General features: G+C 39.9%; 1 protein-coding gene across 1 annotated transcript; it reads left to right on the forward strand.

The window, feature by feature from the left end:
- The first annotated feature begins 1,124 nt into the window (after positions 1–1,124).
- On the forward strand, positions 1,125–12,814 carry zfp64 (zinc finger protein 64 homolog (mouse)). Its single transcript, XM_085782929.1, has 8 exons — positions 1,125–1,356; positions 1,484–1,639; positions 1,741–1,887; positions 2,701–2,763; positions 4,155–4,406; positions 5,818–6,339; positions 9,159–9,653; positions 11,821–12,814. The coding sequence occupies exons 1-8, from the start codon at positions 1,335–1,337 to the stop codon at positions 12,375–12,377; spliced, it is 2,214 nt and encodes a 737-aa protein (XP_085639055.1). The 5' UTR covers positions 1,125–1,334; the 3' UTR covers positions 12,378–12,814.
- Positions 12,815–20,370: the final 7,556 nt, after the last annotated feature.

Raw genomic sequence — 20,370 nt, forward strand, 5'->3', positions numbered from 1 at the left:
AAATAAAAGAAACAGGCTTTATCTCATTCAGTCGCCCCAGCAGCTCAGTAAATAACAGCTCTGTGTCTGGGCTGATCTTACAGCTAAAGGGGAAACACACGGTTTTATACCTGACACTGTTCTTTGATTAACACGTGTTGGACGCTGAAGGTAAAACTTTACACACCTTCTGAACCCGCCACCTGCATTTTGTGTCGTCATTTCCGGCGCAATTTAGCAACAAAAAAAAAAAAAAAAAAAATTAACCGTGTGGTACGTGATGAGTTCACTTTTTTCATCTCTCTATCTATTTGTGGTGTTTTTGCTATAATAATTCATTCTTTCTCTTAGATTAAATTAAATTAATCCATTAATTTTAATTAATATATTAGTATAGTATATTAGTATATTAGCCTAATATAAATACATACAATTAATATTAATTAAATTGAATACCATAGCCTATCAAAAATGTCCTACAATACATGTACATTAAAAAGCACATTGTTTATAAAACTTGTGTATGATAGATAGATAGATAGATAGATAGATAGATAGATAGATAGATAGATAGATAGATAGATAGATAGATAGATAGATAGATAGATAGATAGATAGATAGATAGATAGATAGATAGATAAATAGAAAACAAATATGTCTAAAATATATTTTGAATTTGTATGCCAGTTGATTCGCTGAAACAGATTAGATAAATAAAGTTTACTAAAGAAAAAAAAAAGATCCTGTCATAAAGTCGTTTTGATTTTACTTGTCCTGCTTTATTGACAGCAACACAGGAGTACTATACTATTCAACATGAATACACAAACAATTCAATCATATTCAATGAATATTTTGTAAAGCTTATACAAAGATCATGTTTTAACAGCTTTTATATTTCACATATCACATATAGAGGAGACAGTTCCAGAAAATGTGGCTTCTTACCTGAAAATGTACATTTGAGACTGTAAAAATGTGGATAAAATAATTTAACAAGTCGTTTAGATTTTTTCCCACTGCTTTAAACGCAACGTGTGACGTCGCACGCACGCACGCACGCTTCCGTCTGCCGTCGTGCCGTAAAGCCCGCGTGGGATGTCGTAAAGCAGCGGACTAGTGTTGTTGTCAGAGAAGTAAAACTGTCACACACACACAGCCGTGGACGGACACACACACACACACACCGCCGTGGGTTTTATCTCATTATAAACGTGTTGTGTGTCGGTGTGCGCGCGGCCGGCGGCACCGTGGGGTCTGACGTCATGGTGCACGTCGCGTAGCCTCGAAGCAGCAGGAAGGAAGATGAGCTGATGAACAAAACAAACAAACACAACAAACACAAGCTGCAGGGATGAGCACGTACAACGGAGAAGGTAAAGGAAGGCTCAGCTCCAACAGACTCCTCTAAGAGTTTATTATTATCAGTTTGATTTGAATGCATCATCATCATCACACAACTTCCTGCTCTCTGTGTGTGTATGTGTGTGTGTGTGTGTGCAGGACACTCTGTGGTGGTGGAGGTGAGTCCTGACATCCACATCTGCGGCTTCTGTAAGCAGCAGTACAACAACTTTGAGGTTTTTCTGGCCCACAAACAAAACGGATGTTCATTACCAACCTGTGACCCGTCAGCCACCACCACCGCCACACTACCAGGTAGAATACACAACCACCACAACAACACTATGGCTCAGGTTTCATTATTATTAATAATAATAAAATGTATGCAAACTTTGTGTCATGCTTCTTCTCCTCAGATTCCAGCACAGAGTTTGTGTTTGAGGAAACCTACCAGACGTGCGTGGTGAGAGGCGTCAAGAAGATCCTGACCAAAGCTCAGAAAACTCCTTCCAAGAAACTAAAACCTCCGCTGACGTCCAAGAGACACAGCTGCTGTTTCTCAGGTCGCTGCCTCTCAATTCAATTCAATTCAATTTGCTTTATTGGCATGAACAGAGATTTGTTTTTGCCAAAGCATTTTACACAATACTTACGTATATGCACCACAACACTGTAATTCTTCATATTCAGAACTGTGTATGCAAAAAGGGGGCTGCCGCTTCACCCGGCTGGTTCTCTGCTAAGGTGCTGGAGGTATCAAAAGTGTCCAAACTGAAGAAAAAGATCTCCGCACACTTGGATCTATGCAATTTCACTTTATTGAAGGCTAAGCTTTCGGTCTCAGACGACCTGCGGAGATCTTTTTCTTCATATTCAGAACAGTACAAAATACAAAACAAATATTCATCAACAATATAAATACAAATCTATGCATCTGTGATGTCATACTGAGTCCCTGGCTGCCAGAGGAGCTGCCGTCCCTTCGCCTAGCAGGACTGAAACTTTCTCCTCTGGTGTCAATTTGTTGAACGTTCTTATTTCTTCCTGTATTTTCTCAAAGTGAGAGTTTCTTATTAAGGAGTACTTCTCACAGTAGAGCAGGAAGTGCATCTCTGTCTCTGTCTCTCCTGTGGAGCAGTGACCACATATATACGCTGCTCTCTGGGCAGCCATGTCTGTCTGTGTCTTCCTGTTTCTATGGCTACTTGGTGGTCACTCAGCCTGTATTTGGTCAGGATCCGTCTGTGCTTCCTGTCTCTCTCTCTCTCTCTCTCTGTCTCTGCTGCCACTCTACTTCAGCATTAGATGAACTGACCACCACAGGTAACACACAGGTTAACACCTTGTAACAAGCTCCTTGTCTCCTGATCCCACAGGTTGCACTTTCAAAACACAGTATGGCCAAAAAGACATGGAGCGCCACCTCAAGACCCACACAGGTAGGCTACGTCCTCGCCACGCAAACATACACTATCGGTCTAAAGTTAAAACTTAAAGCAGAAGTAAGCGATCCGGTGGTTTTGGCTAACTTCCTGTCAGCCGATGGAGTTAGCAGTCCCCGCCCTCGTCCCTACGTCACCACATTCACGCACATCCCTTGGCTGCACACACAGAGAGGACCACCCCTTTATGCCGTTCTTTCTCCTCATTGGATAAAGGTTGTAGGATACAAGGAAAGTTTTCTCCTCGGCTTACAGCAGAGCAGAGTGACTGACAGACCCGTGTTTCAGACCAAACACTCTATAAGTGATTGCTGTCGGAAGATACAACCATTTAAGACTTATATTAACACAAATATTCCGCTTACTTCTGCTTTAAAAACTTTAAAAACTTTGTGTTCCTTCATCGTTTTGATGTTTTCAGTTTGATTCTACAATGTAGAAGGTGATAAAAATAAAGAAAAACCATTGAATGAAAATGTATGTGTCCAAACATTTGGCTGGTAGTGTACATGACACTCTGCTGCTGGAACCCAAAACCTAACAACGGCCAATAATGTAATAATTTTGGCCATTTTAAATGTAATAAACCCAAAGCCTGTAGATATATCTCATTCATCCAGGTCATCCTAACCTCTGGGCAACAAACTGAAACGAAGGCAACTGGTTATGAAATAAATAAATAATGTAATAACTTGCCAATAATGTAATAAAATGTTTGAGCCAATAACAGAATAACAAAGTTATTACGTTATTGGCTCAAACATTTTATTTTATCGGCCATTTTCAAAAAAACCTTTGAAAATGTAATAACTGGTGCAAACTGGTTACAAAAAAGAAAAGCTGTTGGCTCAAACATTTTATTACATTATTGGCTTTATTATGTTTAAAATACACTGCAGAAACTCAAAATCTTACCAAGAATATTGGTCTTATTTCTTGTCAAAATGTCATTTCTAGTCAAAACAAATCTCATTGTACTTTACATTAAAAGTAGTTTGTTTTTAGACACTTTTTCCTTCTTTCAAGCAGATTTTCACTTGAAATAAGTAGAAAAATCTGATAGTGGATCAAGTTTTTCTTCCTTATTACAAGCACAAAAAACTTGCTTTCACTGGCAGATTTTTCTACTTATTTCAAGTGAAAATTAGTTTGAAACAAGTGAAATTTATTTAAAAACAAGCTAATTTTTTGATGATGAGTCTTATTTTAAGTGGAAAGAGATTAGTTTTGACTAGAAATTAGACATTTTGACAAGAAATAAGACAAGTTTTTGCAGTGTAGCCAATATTATTACATCAATGGCTGTTATTACGTTTTGGTTGCTACAGTCCATTTAATGATTAGATACTTGACACGAGATGTTTTGTTTTTATCCGTCCGCTGTGCAGGTGAGAAGCCGTTTGAATGCGACCTGTGCCACAAGCGCTTCAGCCGGAGGGACAAGCTGAACATGCACAGCCGCCTGCACACGGGAGAGAAGCCGCACAAGTGCAAACACTGTCCGTACGCGGCGGCCGACAGCAGCAGCCTGAAGAAACACCTGCGCATCCACTACGACGAGCGGCCGTTCAAGTGTCAGATCTGTCCGTATGCCAGCCGCAACTCCAGCCAGCTCACCGTGCACCTCCGCTCCCACACAGGTACCACCGCTCTTCTTCCTCCCGACTTCCCATGCATGAACCATCACCAACTTTTCACTGCAAAAACTCAAAATCTTTCCAAGAATATTTGTCTCATTATTTCTTCTCAAAATGTCTCAATTTTAGTCAACACTAATCTCTTTCCACTTAAAATAAGACTCATCACCTAAAAATTAACTTGTTTTTAGACAGTTTTCATTTGTTTCAAACTAATTTTCAATTGAAATAAGTAGAAAAATCTGCCAGTGAAAGCCAGTTTTTTGTGCTTGTAATAAGAAAGAAAAACTTGCTCCACTGTCAGATTTTTCTACTTATTTAAAGTGGAAAATTTGCTTGAAAAAAGTAAAAAAGTGTCTAAAAACAAGCTACTTTTTAATGTGATGAGTCTTATTTTAAGTATAATTAGATTTATTTTGACTAGAAATAAGACAAATATTCTTGGTAAGATTTTGAATTTTTGCAGTGTTGCACAAAGCTCCAGTCTCATGCCAGATTTGTTCAGATGCAAGGTCAATATTTCTCATATGGGGAAGAGCGTCTCAATTTAAAAACGTACAAACTTCCTACCAAATCAACTGTATACCTGCTTCAGTTTTGCAACTTTATGCAAAATGTCGCCTCAATTCTTTAGAAACTTTTGTACGATTAAATTCCAGCACAAATTATGAAGTTAATTCGAAGTCCGACTAATTTGCGCTGGATTTAATCGTAAAAAAGTTTCTAAAGTATTGAGGCGACATTTTGGTGAAAGTTGCAAAACTGAAGCACATTACGTACGGTTGATTTGGTAGGAAGTTTGTAAGTTTTTAAATTTAGATGCTTATTGCCATTGTCATTGTTACTATTCAATCCAGCGCAAATTATGAAGTCCATCACTCTGTGGTTTTTCATACACTGTAAAACTTATTAAACCTTTCTCCTCCCACAATTTTTGCTAAATTGTCACCAAATTTGCTGCGACTGCATCTTCAGACCGTCCTCCACAAAAATACCACCCAGGTTTTTTACATTTGAAAAACTGAGCCTCCAGTGCATGAAAACGTTTGACTGTAAACATATACAAGCCAATTCTTGATAAATACATTTTTCAATCTTCCTGAAAAAAACTGACAATATTTTGGGGTTGTGGTCGATGAAGTTTGGTAAATATCAGAATTTTATCTCAAAAACTGAATTTTTGAAAACATTTTGAATTCTACTCTCATGGAACAACTGCAGTCAATGTAAGAGTGGTATTTTTAAACATCAGATTTTGTCTTATGAAGGAAAACATTTATCATTAAAACAACATTTTTTTGCTGTCAAGATGCAATATATGTATTTTCAGGTTTTCGTCTTCCTATTTTGTCTCTTGTTGCTCAGAATTGTCTCCAAGTGCCCGTCTCTGACCGTTGTTTTTTATTTTCCCCAGGCGATGCACCGTTCCAGTGCCAACAGTGTGATGCAAAGTTCAAAATCAACTCCGACCTGAAGAGACACATCCGCATCCACTCGGGCGAGAAGCCGTACAAGTGTGACTTCTGCGAGTACCGCTGCGCCATGAAGGGAAACCTGAAATCCCACATCCAGATCAAACACGGCACGGAGAACTCCTTCCGCTGCGCGCACTGCGACTTCACGTGCTCCAACAAGACGGCGCTGCGGCAGCACTCGCGGGAGCACCAGCCCACGCAGCCCATCCGCTGCTCCAAGTGCACTTACTCCTGCTCCAGCAAGGGGGCGCTCAAGGTCCACGAGAGGATCCACTCCGAGGAGCGGCCGTTCAGATGCGACTTCTGCAGCTTCGCCTCCAAGCAGCGCAGCAACCTCGTCATCCACAAGAAGAAGTGCCACTCGGACAAGCCGGAGAAAAGCAGCGGCGGCGGCGGCGGCAGTGGGAGCAGTTGTGGCAGGGGCGGCAGCGTCAGTGGAGGGAAGGCCGGCAGAGGTGGAGGTAGGGGTGCAAAATTCTGGGAATTTTCAAAGTTGGAAACTTTCCATGGGAATTAACGGGAATAAATCTGAAATTTACTAAATTGAAGGTTGGCCAAGGCCGGATTATAATTGGGGCACACTGGGCACGTGCCCAGGGGCCCATGGCAACCAAGGGCCCATGGCAACCAAACCCTTGGTTGCCAACCTGCCAAGGGCCCCGCCCCCTGCCGAGCGAGAGGTCAGAGTGTGTGAGCGGGAGGTCAGTAGTAGAGCGTGAATAAAAGAAAGCAAGATTATGGATAAAAAAAGTATTTGAGCGGTGGAGCAAAGAGGAAAAGCAAGAGAGAGAAGTGGCGGTGATTAAAGATGTCCGGCGAATCACATCATTTTACAAAAAAATAGAGGATGAAATAGACCCGGAGGATACCAGCGCTAGCACCAGCAACGGCGGAGCAGTGCCACTTCAGCCATCCGCTAATGTTAGCCCGGCCTCGGCCACAGAAGTCCCGGAGCAACCGGAGGAGGATATTGAACCAGTCCCGGCTCCCCCGAGCACTAGCACCGCAGGTGAGCCGTCGGAGGACCCCGCTCTATGGGGCGTGTTAAGTGAGAGCCATCGTGAAAATATTATAGCGAGAGGGGCTATGTCTGTGTATGTGTAGGCTTTGCTGAAACTGGTGTACACACACACACACACACACACAGCAGCTCGTTCAGCCACTTGCACCGATGGTGCGTTCAATGACCTGGGCAGTGTGGGAATTCACAAGGGCTGCAATTATAAACAATGAAAGAAGCATGCACAGAGGGATTATCTTATCTTTTGTGCATGCTTCTTTTCAGTTCACAGAATTATTTGCAAAGTTGTAAAGACTCAGTGTGTGTATGTTGCTATTTTGTAGTTGGTTTGTCAATTTCATATGTTGGCTGCATTTAGCTGTAGCCTACTGTGTGTCTATACAGATGGCATTCTTATAAGCTCCTTAGTGGTCATTGTGTGGATGTTGTGGATTGTGTTGTGTTGTGTTTATTTGATCTGCTGTTTGTGTCAGCCTTAGATGTACTAGAAAGTCTTGACATAATAGTTTGTGATTATGGTCTGGTTTTGACATGGTACTTCATATACACAATTGTGAATAGGTCTAATTAAGGTGGAGTTTAATGACTTTCCTGGTTTGTAATGGGTGGAGGTGATGTGTGAGATGCCAGCGGTCTGTGCGACAAGGGCCCTCTGGGACCTGGTGCCCAGGGGCCCTTGGGGTGCTAATCCAGCCCTGAGGTTGGCCTTTAACAGGGGTGTTCAGAAATGGCCGTTTGTCCTGTTTGTCACGCCTCCTACGAGTTTCCACGAGTTGCCGCACGAGTTTACCCGAAACGAAAAAAGACTACCCCACTTTCTTCCCGGATTTACCCGAAAATAGAATTTTGCACAAAGTTTGCACTAATGTTAAGACCCAATGGGCTCAAATTCAATTTTCTTTTCTGTACAGCTTTAAATATTGTTGGGGAAAATATATTGTAGCATAATCTTGGCTAAAACAACCAGATTTAATGCAAGTACACTTGAATATCTACATGCTATTCCCCCATCACATGCAGAGATGATTTCTTGAACCCTAGGAGGCCACACTGTTGGGGGTCATTTTACTTTTTTGATTGGATGGGGGGGGTGGGGATGTAATATTTTACTCAACATTCATGTTTTTGTTGTTCAGTAAAATAATTGATTGATTCATACAAGAATTAAAACTTGATAAAGTTCTACTCACAAATAAATCTGTTGAAATGTCATGTTTTTTACACACTAAAAACAGTTGGGTTAAAAAATAACCAAATTTTAACCCAACTGCTGGTTCAAATAAGGACAAACCCCTTTTTTGGGTTATTTTAACCCAACAGGTTGGGTTATTCTTTCTTGACCCAACTTTTGGGTTGACTATTCAACCCAAGAGTTGGGTTATGCTAACTACAACGTTGGGTTACTTTTAACCCAACTATTGGGTCGTGTATAAAGTGCTTGCTCGACCCAATAGTTGGGTTAAAAAAAATAACCCAAAGTCACAGAATTACCCAACCCTTAACCCAACGAATGGGTTACTCACTGAAAAATAACCCAATTACTTGAACAAACCAGGAAATTCATAACCTATCCACCTTTTTCCGAACGTCAAAAACGTAAGCCCGGTTTTGCTCTTCCGGTGGAATTTTTTGTTTACGTTTCCATGGTTTCGGTAGTCGCAGTAAATGCATGGATTTTATTTATTTTTTTCCCAATGAAAATCTGTAAAACGCATGGATCATCACACCAGCTTTTAACAGTGGATCTCACACAAATTGACATCCGTGTTAAAAGCCAGCGTTAATAGATCCATGCGTTTAGCGCAACTATGACAACGACTGAAAACCATGGAAACGTAAACGTACAATTCCACCAAACTGGCAAAACTGGCTTCCGGTTTTGACCATAGATGACGTTCAGAAACTAGTGGATAACCCTGAAAATCGGTTACACTCTGGAAAAATAACCCAAAAATTTAACCCAACACCAATAACTCAGAAATTGGGTTACAGAGATAACCCAACATTTTTTAGTGTGTAATTGTATTATTTTGCATGAATGTCTTCTTATGACAAAACAAAATATTTACATGATACAGTTTGTTTAAATTACCTGCAATTTCCAGTTAATTCCCAATTATTCCCATATATTCCCATAATTCCCATGGAAAGTTTCCAATTTGCAATATTTCCAAAATTCCCCAGCTTAACTTCCCATGGAAAGTTTCTGGAAATGTACCGAAAATTTACTGGGAATTTTCCGCCCCTTTGCAACCCTAGGTGGAGGTAAAAACGGAGGCGGCGGCGGCGACTCCCCGAAGCCGGCGAGCTCGCGGTACCGGGCGAAGCTGGACGCGGCGCGGGCGTTCTGCTGCGACTCGTGCAGCGCCTCGTTCGTGAGGGAGGACTCGCTCCGCAGCCACAAGAAGCAGCACCGCGACGCCACTCAGAGCGTGTTGCACCTGCAGCTCGCCGCCGCGCCGGCCGACCCCGTCGCCGTGGTTCCCGTCACGACGATGATGATGATGACGTCGACGACAACGCACACGCAGACGCAGACGACGTCCGACTCCATGGCGCCTTACAGCAGCAGCAGCAACGCACAGCTGAAAATCATCGTGTCTCATCCTCTGGGTCCGGCGGAGAGCGCTCTGGTCCCGGCCGGCGTTGGCGTTGCCGTGGACGGCGGCGGCGGCAGCGGTCATCAGGCGGCGAAGACTAGCATGGTTCTGCTGAGCCCGGAGAACCAGGACGTGGTGGTGAACTCCATGATCCTTTCTTTTCTTTTTTTGTTTTGTTTATTTAGATCCCCATTAGCTTTTGCCACGCAGCAGCTATTCTTCCTGGGGTCTTTTCATCATAATAAATGACAAATACAAACCATTAACACACAACACATTAATACATAAAAACAAAAATACATACAGAAAACACATACTCAATACATACACATACAAAACAAAACATCCAAGACAAACACTTAACATATGTTACCCGCTCCTACATTGAATCACTACACAACAAGGATACCAGGACCCAATTTACAAATATAGGCTACTAATGGTCAAAATTGCGATCAAAATAATAATCTCTTAGTTTCATTTTAAAACTAAGCATGTTTCTTTGTTGTATAACATAATTCGGAAGGGCATTCCACTCCTTCATAGCTCTATATAATACTGTACCTTGAGAGAGTGCCCTGGGTAAAATAAAATAACCTCCAGCAGCATGTCGAGTTGAGTAATTATGTATGTTTGAACTAAAAGATAATTTTCTATACAAAATGTATGGCATTTTAGTTGATATTATATTCCTAAGAAAAACCATCAACAAATATGACAATCTGTGCTTAACATCCAGCCAACCAAGACTGGCATGCATTTGACAAATATTCGACCTTATTCCACACATAAGTGCAACACGTGCTGCTTTATTTTGTATAAGTTGCAGTTTTCTGATGTTGGCTAGTGAGGTATTGGACCAAACAACTGTACAATAATCCATATGTGACAAAACCAGTGCTTGAATGACTTGTTTAGTAATTTGTGTTGTTAGATATTTAGAGCATCTCCTAATCATTGAAAGAATGTTTCCAATTTTGGTTATTATCCTCTTAAAGTAACATTGCAGAGTTTTTCGGCCTTAAAATAATGTTTCCAGACTCATTGCAATGGTAGAAAAATGGTTAATAGGATGAATGGTGCTGCCGCCGCAGCCTGAGCGGGGTCGCGTCGGTTGAAACTGCACTATGTAACTTCCCTGCACGGGTACGAAACACCTTACAAGACACATTATCATCATATTTAGACACCAAACAAAATCATCAGAGCACAGACAAAACCAAACAAAAACAAAAACCACATGGAATTCACATAAATAATTCACTTTTTCTTTTTGACCAGGCACTTTTTATGAAAGTAGCTATAGTAAAGACTTCTTTTCTGAAGAACCATTCCAACTTTACCTCATTATCAACCCAAAACAACTCAGGTTTCACATTTTGCATTTTCTGAAACAAAAACTGCCTGGCTTCGTCATATAACGGGCAATGAAACACAAAATGAAACAACAAAAGTACAACCGCAAAGTAAATAAATAAAAATAAATAAATGGATCATATAATAAGCATTGACTGTCTGAAGTAACTGCGACCATGCACTTAAACTACTCATACACATACACTCCAAGAAAAAGGGTACAACCACAACTGTAGCCAGTCCTCTTATTAATAACCTCAATATATTAAATCATATTTCATTAAAGGGATAGTTCAACATTTTGGCAAATTGGCCCATTGCCATAATCCCTATAGTTATAGCAGTAGGTTCGTTACCTTTAATTGTCGGTGCAAGCTATTTTTAGAACGGCGGAGCAGAGCCGTGAGCTGCTCAGAGCTACGCTATGGAGGCTAAAGGAATTTCTTGGTTTCCCTCATCAAACTCATCAAATACAAAATCCCAACACTCCAAAACGCTTTCGTGGACAAGTTGTGACCTGCACAATCACCACGCAATGAGATAATAATGGAACTTTACGAAATGGAGCCGTTTTCGAGGTAAATACAGAGTCTGCTTGCTGAAAAACTGTCCCTGATCGCAACGCGCATCAGCGGTTTTGCATGAATTTCCCTCTAAAACAACTCTGTCTGGTAACGTTCTGTTATTATCTCATAGCGTGGTGAATGTGCAGCTCACAACTTGTCCACCAGAGCGTTGTGGAGTTGTTGGATTGTGTATTTGATGAGTTTGATGAGGGAAACCAAGAAATCCCATGAGCCTCTGTAGTGTAGCTCTGAGCAGCTCACGGCTCTGCTCCACCGTTCTAAAAACAGCTTGCACCGACAATTAAAGGTAACGAACCTACTGCTATGACTATAGGGATTATGGCAATGGGCCAATTTGCCAAAATGTTGAACTATCCCTTTAAACCGATCTTTGTTACTTTCAGGTCAACCTCCTCGCACCGATGCAGCCGCAGACATCGGACGTCGGCGTTCTCGAGTCCCAGACGGTTCTGTTGACGCAGCTCGGCGGCGGCGGCGGCTCGGACGACGCCAACAACCCGCTGCACCAGGCGCTGCTGCAGACCGCCATCACCGCACACGATGCAGTCGCCGTAGCCGCCGGCAACAACAGCTGCTGCAACAGCACGCAGACGTTCATCACCACCTGCTCCGAGCTGGACGGCCTCAACGCCCTCATCCAGGAGGGTGGCACCGAGGTCACCGTGGTTACAGAGGGGAACGTGACCACGACGACCACGCCGATGCCGACGCCGGCCGATATGGTCTGCAGCGGCCAATCAGAGGACGTGTCCACATCGGGCGGGACGACGGTGGAGGACGGTAGTGCCTTACGCGACGACACGCTGCTGGTGCCGAGCCTCGGCGGCCTGAGCAGCCAGAGCGCCGTGGTGATACACGGCGTGCCGCTGATCGTCTCCGCTCAGCCACACACACTCTACGCAGACACGCACACACTGGAGGGAATCCCACAGTGAGGCCAAGGCCACGCTGCTCCTCTGACTCTTATCTGCATCATAAGCTATTTGATATTTGATTTTTTGCCGCCGGTAAAAACTTTGAGCCTGGTTTAAAACTTCGGTGTTGAATCAACAGAACCTGCACTACGGCCTGATACACTGTTAGGAGCATTTAGACAGTGACATGGAAAAGTTTAAAATGTCTGTTAATGTGAACACACTGCTGCTCAAAATCTTTCCAAGAATGTTTCTCCTTTTTCTTGTCAAAATGTCTCATTTCTAGTCAAAACTAATCTCTTTCCACTTAAAATAAGACTCATCACCTAAAAATTAACTTGTTTTTAGATCATTTTCACTTCAAACAAATTTTCACTTGAAATAAGTAGAAAAATCTGCCAGTGAAAGCAAGTTTTTTGTGCTTGTAATAAAAAAGAAAAACTTGCTCCACTATCAGATTTTTCTACTTATTTCAAGCAAAAATATGCTTGAAAGAAGTAAAAAAAAAAAAAAGAAAGTGTCTAAAAACAAGCTACTTTTTAATGTAATAAGTCTTATTGTAAGTATAATGAGATTTGTTTTGACTAGAAATGACATTTTGACTAGAAATAAGACAAATATTCTTGTTAAGATATTTGAGTTTTTGCAGTGCAGTTCATCAAGTGGAAGATGAAATGATCTCCAAAAGACATAAAGTTACAGATGACACATTCACTTTACATTTTAAACTATATTATAAATATTTTATTTTCATCCTTTGCATTTTCAAAATGACAGAAAAGGAAAAGGGCCGGACTCATGACTCTCACTATTAAAGGAATAGTTCACCAAAAAAATGAAATTCAGTCATTATTGACTCATCCTCATGCTGATGAATTCATTCATTCGGAGTAGTTTTTTATTCCTCAAAGTGCATCTGGAGACCCGGGAGGCCGGTTCCTAGTTCAACCAAAACTTTATATGAGAGTTATAGGGCCCGACACAAAAACGTCCATAACTACACAAAAACCATTTAATATTCCTCCACACTGCTCGTCCACTGCTATCCAAGTGTCCAGAAGGGAGATAGTCCAGAGTTTACTGGAAAATTCAATACAGGACTGTTTAGGCTGTAAAAATTTGAATGAATTTCATTTTTTGGTGAACTATTCCTTTAAACTATATCCTTTTTTTTTTGGTTCCTGAAGCTGTGAAGCATTTGTTGGTTATTAATTGTGAGCAGCAGAACAAACAAACAAACAAACAAACTCTTTTTCTATAAATGTTTCCAGACTCCAAAGGAGAAATTCTCATTCATTGTTGACTGGAGTCACTTCGATTATGGATTGGTAGCAGACATTCATTATTAAGTTCAGATTTCAGTAGAAGTACCACTGCAATAATTTACATTTTAAGGAAAAGTTCAAGAGTTAAGTTTACATACAGTGGCATGGAAAAGTTTGCCCAAATGTCTGTTAATGTGAACAGTTCATCAAGTGGAAGATGAAATGATCTGCAAAAGACATAAAGTTACAGATGACACATTCACTTTACATTGTAAACTATATATACTTTTTTTTCATTTTTTACATTGTTTTCATCTGACAGAAAAGGAAAAGGGCCCTCAGCAAAGCCCTTGTAAACTATCCCTGTGTGTAAATAGTAAATCGCTTGTCTGATACCTTGGTCAAAGTTCTCTGAGAGCTCAAGTCTCCTGGGTTTCCCGTTCTTTTGCTGCTGCTGCTTTGTTTCCCTTTTTCACTCTGAAACTGTAGAAAACTAAAATAATACACTGATAAAAGAGTGTTTCATGGTTAACTTCATGTCTTTTGGAGATTATTTCATCTTCCATTTGATGAACTGTTTTAACATTAACAGACATTTTAAACCAGGGAGGAACAAACTTTTGCATGATGCCACTCTGTCTGTCACTCTGCAATCACAGCTCCAGGAATCCAGTTGTTGTTGGTTTACATGCTTCAAAACAATGAAATGAAAGTGTTGGGATTGGATCGAATGAATGTTTAGTGAAATTACTGCAGCGCGGTAAAGAGAGGACATGATGGAGGAAATAAATGTGTGCGTGAGTGACCTGTGAACCAACATACACAATCACACTGGTGTTGGTTCATTGCAATAAGTAGAAACCAGACTTTTATTATTGTGTGCAGGCCGTTAACATAGAACAGTTTTTGCTCAATAACCACTGAGGTAACGACGATCCTGTCAGCTTTGGGAAATACATTTGTTCTAATAATCCTTAAATATTAGAATATCGAATTGTTGTCGTAGCGTTGCATTATTAGTTCGGTCCAGAATGTCGTCGCGTTTAACACTGACTAACTTTTGAATATAAAAGTTAAATAAATCAATAGGACGTCATTTCTTACACTCTATTTTCAAGTGTTTGAATTTTTTTGGACGCGTCTGAACTAATATAATGTTTATTTTCAGCTAAACATCTTTTCAAGAAATTAAAGTGTAAGATAATAAAAAAAAAAAAATCTAAAACAAATGGACACAAGTAGAAGGTGGCTTTTCCTTTTGTCATGTTGTTCCTCCAGTTTGTCCAGAAGGTGGCAGCAGAGCGATGGGAGTGAAAAGGTGAGGCTTTAACTTTACAGACTTAAAGGTATTGATCCTACACGTTTGTATATGTTGCTTTTCTTTCTTTCTTTTTTTCTTGGAAATGAATATTTTTCAAGTCCTCCTCGTTCTGCGTCCACAAAGCAGATGTCAATTGCGGAAAACGTTCGGCCACAATAATATCAAGGTCTTATTTTTCTAAAAAGCCAAGTTGCTTTTTGCCCAATAGATTTTCCAATAAAGCACCTGTTTTGCTTGCAGCTATCTATTATTCTGGCCCATTTTTACACTCAGACTTCAGCACTTAGTATCTAGCAGAGAGTGAAGGCTGAGGCTGAATAGGAGTCTCCTGAGAACAGTCGACCATTGATTTCTCTGTCGGCTCTTTAGTGCTAATGGCTCTCCTGATGCAGACTCCTGTGTGTTGTGGCTCAGCATGGCCACAAACCCAGATGAGATGAAGTTGTCTGATGAATGAGCCTCTCTGCTGCTGCTGCCTGCTAAAGTGAAAGTTTCCCCTCAGAGTTGGTTTGTGTTTTCAAAAGAAGTGTCTTCTGTTAGAGGAGAATTGGTGCAAGCATCAAAAAGGAAAGAAATATAATCACATAAAACAGTTTTTTCCATAGATCTTTTAATTAATGTGTTTTATTCTATCAAATCCTTTGATCGCCTTTGAGTGGCAATTAATAAACTTATTAGGTACAATTGACTCAAGTGATTTAGGCCCACTGGAGTACAATATCCCTCTACTTTAGCACTTTATTATGTCCATTTCATGCTATTTCACTTACATTTATTCTGCCAACTAAATAGTTTAACTGTTTGACAATTTGAGAAATTCACAAGTTTGTTTGGAAGAATAAGGCGAGAAGTGTCACTGTCCAATATGAAGCTACAAGTTAGCTTTCTAGTAGGGAAATAACAAATATAAACACCTGTAAAATGACAACTTGAAGTTTTTAAGACTTCGTTTGGACGAGTGATGAGTTGTTAAGTTGTTAGTAGACAAAGTTTGATCACTGGAGAAACCTGGCTTCCTGTCTGGACACTTTCCAGACTTTAAGCTAAGTTAGCAACCACAGCCTCATGTTTGGGTCAAGTTTTGGGATCAAATTCTCATCAAACTCTCTGCAAGAAGGAGAATAAACACATTCCCTAAAAATAACTATGTCGAACTGTTACAGATAAACTGTGTAAAGCTGTTAGCTTTAATATTAAATATTGTTAAATGCATCAATAACAGCTGCTTTTATGTTTGATGTGTTAGTTAGCTTATAGTTTACCAAATGTCTGTTAATGTGAAACCCAGGAGACTTGAGCTCTCAGATAACTTTGACCAAGGTATCAGATCTTGTCTGATACCTTGGTCAAAGTTATCTGTCTATCAGAGTGTGTAAATAGTAAATTTACTATTTACACACTCTGATAGTTTCCAAAGGGGGTGGGAGCTACTAGAACTATGCAGGGGGGCCAAACCTGTCAGTTTGAACAAAAGATTAAAAATAAATAGGCTAATATAAAATGTTTATAATGTAAAGTGAATGTGTCATCTGTAACTTTATGTCTTTTGGAGATCATTTCATCTTCCACTTGATGAACTGTTCACATTAACAGACATTTGGTAAACTATCACATCAAACGTAATGTTGCTGTTATTGATGCATTTAGCAATATTTAATATTAAAGCTAACAGCACTTTACACTTTATCTGTAACAGTTCAAGTTATTTTTAGGGAATGCATTTATTCTCCTTCTTGCAGAGAGTTTGATGAGAATTTGATCCTTAAACTTGACCCAAATATGAGGCTGTGGTTGCTAACTTAGCTTAGCTTAAAGTCTGGAAAGTGTCCAGACAGGAAGCCAGGTTTCTCCAGAGTGATCAAACTTTGTCTACTAACAACTTAATAACTCATCCAAACGGACTCTTAAAAACTTAATTTACAGGTGTTTATGCAAACTTTTGCATGATGACACTGTAAGTAAATTTAATTCTTGGACTTATTTTCCTTAAAATGTTGTATTTGCAGTGGCACTTCTAGTGAAATCTGAACTTAATAATGAATGTCTGCTACCAATCCAAAATCAAAATCCCTCAGTCCAGGATGAATGAGAATTTCTGGAAACATTAGCTAATAGAAACAGTTGTTTGTTGTGTGTTTGTTTGTTCTGCTGCTCACAATTAATAGCTACCCAACAAATGCTTCACAGCTTCAGAAACAACAACAAAAGATCCAGTTTAATAGTGAGAGTCGGTTCATAATAACGAGCACCTTGTCCTGACTCCTTTGCTTCCCGTGCTCACATTTAAATAATCGCTCCATTGATCAGTGGGAACCAGTAGGAGTCGAGTCATGAACTCCTTTTTGAACATTTCTCTGTGTGATTTCAGAAGCCGAATAAGTCTGTCACCTGATCTTCAGGTGGAATAAAAAGCTCCTGAGATTCCATTATGTATGAAGATGAAGCGTTAGTATGTGGGGGTAAAAAAGGCAAGAAGTGCTCTCTGCTCTCTCTTTGATCTATTATCTAACAGACTTCCAGGCCCTAATCCTGAGCACTCTTGAGGAGGAGAGCCCACTTCCCTCCTCCTCCTCCTCCTCCTCCTCCTCCTCCTCCTCCTCCTTGTTCCATATGTGACATCATGGCTGGGTTAAGTGCTTTTTCTATGGGCTACAACATCTTTAGATATTTGCCTGCAGGGGAGAGTTTCAACCATAGAAATCATGCAAAGTTTAATTTATTTTGACGCATGTCGGAGTTTTGGGGGGGAATAATAAATAGGCTGAATAATCACACTTTATTTAAAGCGCATGATCATTTCTGATTAAAAATAGCAACAGTTCTGCACTGCAAAAACTCAAATATCTCAAAAAGTAGCTTGTTTTCAGACAGTTTTTTACTTCTTTCAAGCATATTTTCATTTGAAATAAGTAGAAAAAATCTGATAGTGGAGCAAGTTTTTCTTTCACTGGCAGATTATTCTACTTATTTAAAGTGAATATTTGTTTGAAACAAGTGAAAATGATCTAAAAACAAGTTCATTTTTAGGTGATGAATCTTATTTTAAGTGGAAAGAGACTGGAAATGAGACATTTTAACAAGAAATAAGACAAATATTCTTGGAAAGATTTTGAGTTTTTGCAGTGCGTTATGAAATCTAAAGTTTTGCTGCTTCTGTTTCTTTTTTATTTCCAGACTGGCAGCAGGAGTTGTTGTTTTTCTTTTTAAGGCATCTTTTGATACTGTATGGCACCTCTCAGTTCCTTCCTTCCTGTGTTTGAGATGTCAGCCTTTGAATGGGGTCATAAACGTCTCACCCCCTGAAAAAAAAGGGCAATTTCCACTCACAGCTGCTTAAAGAAATCGTCAGTCGTGATGCATGCATTCCTCCTGGACATAAACAGATCCAGAGCGGCGGCAGGTGATAAGAAGCTGCTGCTGCTGCTTTAAACAGTGTGAACATGTCAAAAAAAAAAGCTCTAAGTGAATTTAATTTGTTGCTTTATAAATAAACCACTGACTGCTCCTCCTCCTCCTCCACATTACAACCTGTCAGTCGGCTTCAACAATACTTTTCTGACCTTTGCACACAATTTGCAATCCCAGGAGTAAAGTGGCTTAATGAAATTAACTGATTGGTAAAGTATTGATATGGATTTGTTTTCCAATAGAAGCATCTTCTTCTTTTTTTTTTTTTCCAGCTGTGACACTATTGACATCTTAAGTGAGTTTTGATTTCTCGGCACACTGGAGGCTTTTATCTTGTCTTTGTGCGCTCCTGTCTGTCTTTCTTTGTGTGTGTGTGTGTTTGTGTGTGTGGTGATAGAAATACAAGACGATAGAGCGAGATGATTTGATCAGCAGCAGCAGCAGCAACCTTCATTTTTCTTTTTTTTCTCTTTCTGAATGCAATGTGATTAGTTGTTAAGACATTATTGGGGCTATTGTGTCTCAGAGTGCAAATCAATAGCGTCACCTTAGGGCAAATTCTGCTCGTGCCTCAGTGGGTGGTTGAATGTTTCATATTAACCCTCCATGTTTTTCACATTAATGCACTGTTTAACGCTCAAATAGACAAAGACGTGCTCTTTTTTTCTTTTCTTTTTCTTCTACCCACATTCTCTAAAAAGCACTGTCACCTGTTTTTGGCATCTTGAACATTCGTAGTGTTGTTTTTTTTTTTGGTTTTTTTTTTTTGTCTTTTTCTTTCTTGTTTACTCTGTGCTGTCAGGAAGCATTATCCTGACAGGCTCTTTTTTCTGTTTTTGTTTCTTTAAGACTGAAAGCAGCAGAGTAGAAGCAAGTAAATCCTGAGAGAAGTGGTGTGTGTATGTGTGTGTGCAGATAAATGTGTGTAATTGTGAGTCAGTGGTCATGGCCAGAGCCCATAAATGTCCTTTAATGGACAAAGGAATGCTACAGTATCTCTGAGCCAGTTTGGCTTTTATTATTATAACAATGTCCCCTTTTTTTTTACCTTCCTCTTGTGTTTGGGTCACCATGAAGTGACCCGTTTTCAGGTTTTAAATGCATTGTTTGTTAGGGTCAATTTTGACCCGGTTATTACGATAAGAACAATAATGAGAGTTAAAACTGAACTTATAAGTGCAAAACCAACCTTTTCATGGATAAAGAAGACTAACAACGTAACCAAGAGATGAGATTTAACAGTACAAGTCTTTAAAGGCCGTTTTTCCTCAGACTCTGAGCTAGAAATCTCCACTTCAGCAGCACTTACAGACACCAAACCTTCCAGTTTGATCCCTTTCTATATTCTGAAGGTTTTTACAGAGGGGATTGTTGATATATCATTCACAGCCTGATTTATACAACATTTTATTCCTAAAAACATGGAGAAATTGGATTTTTTTTAGGGCTGGTGACAGTATTTTCTCATTTTCTCAATTTTGACCCGATTATAACGATAAGAACAATAATTGGCGTCTCATATTTTAATAAGAGATATGCCCTAATTAAAATAAAGGCTTTATAAAGAAATTCCTTGGCTCGTCGGAGTGCCTGAAGTAAGCTTTTTTGCTTTTGCTCTTTTTACTTTGAACAATAATTAGAGTTCAAACTGAAATCATATGTGCAAAACCAACCTTTTCATGGATAAGGAAGCCTAACAATGTAACCAAGAGATGAGAAACAAATGGGATGATAAATAATTGTTTTAGTGTGTTTTACAGCTGATTTAAGACTCGGGTCAAAACTGACCCTAACACCATAGATGGCAGCAGAAAGCTAACACTGGACGAAGGATATTATATACAATATGGTTTCACCGGGTTCATATACTGTATATATAACGAGATGGTTTCATCATTCGGTTCAGGCGGAGAGTGAGTGTGATCTGGTGAATGTAAATAACCAGCTATCAGCTTTTGTGATGCACTAACAAAGACATTTAGCCATTGTTCCTGTTTCTGTGCCACTAACCCTAAACAAA

The sequence above is a fragment of the Trachurus japonicus genome, chromosome 7, assembly GCF_045865225.1.
Source record: "Trachurus japonicus isolate A0001 chromosome 7, Traja_1.0".
Lineage (NCBI taxonomy): Eukaryota > Metazoa > Chordata > Actinopteri > Carangiformes > Carangidae > Trachurus > Trachurus japonicus.

What these genes read in the sequence shown, in the direction of transcription:
- zfp64 (XM_085782929.1), top strand. Translation starts at nt 1,335, where the DNA reads ATGAGCACGTACAACGGAGAAG. An exon ending in ACACAGCTGCTGTTTCTCAG is followed by an intron (nt 1,888 to 2,700) that starts GTCGCTGCCTCT and finishes CTGATCCCACAG; the next exon opens with GTTGCACTTTCAAAACACAG. An exon ending in GAAGGCCGGCAGAGGTGGAG is followed by an intron (nt 6,340 to 9,158) that starts GTAGGGGTGCAA and finishes TTGCAACCCTAG; the next exon opens with GTGGAGGTAAAAACGGAGGC.